Source organism: Eimeria mitis, genomic scaffold, assembly GCF_000499745.2.
Source record: "Eimeria mitis Houghton genomic scaffold, Emh_scaff2406, whole genome shotgun sequence".
NCBI lineage: Eukaryota > Apicomplexa > Conoidasida > Eucoccidiorida > Eimeriidae > Eimeria > Eimeria mitis.
This window is the reverse complement of record NW_013570744.1, coordinates 3,711-3,944: the sequence shown is the minus strand read 5'-3', so window position 1 is coordinate 3,944 and position 234 is coordinate 3,711. Positions and strand designations below refer to the sequence as shown.

Sequence of the window (234 nt, the reverse complement as noted above, 5' to 3'; positions counted from 1 at the left end):
CCTTCGTTCTGATAGACATAAGGATCTGGCCAATGTTAACGCGAGCAACCAAACCCGTGGGTTTCCCGAATGCTCCTCTCATACCGGTCTGCAGTCTATCAGCCCCTGATTGAATACGTCATAAACATATGAAAATAAAAACGAAACCCATCAATAACAAATGTAAACATAAGAAATAACAAGAGAAATAGCACCGAAATACTGCAAATACCCACAACGCAATGCAGAAACAAA

General features: G+C 40.6%; 1 protein-coding gene across 1 annotated transcript in view; it reads right to left on the bottom strand.

Moving 5' to 3' along the window:
• EMH_0053330 (60S ribosomal protein L10, putative) overlaps positions 1–234 on the bottom strand; it is a gene marked incomplete at both ends in the record, with an annotated part of 2,151 nt that overhangs the window by 923 nt on the left and 994 nt on the right. Inside the window, one exon of the mRNA XM_013496991.1 lies at positions 85–105. Coding sequence (XP_013352445.1) covers positions 85–105 — 21 coding nt within the window. The remainder of the gene's footprint in view (positions 1–84; positions 106–234) is intronic.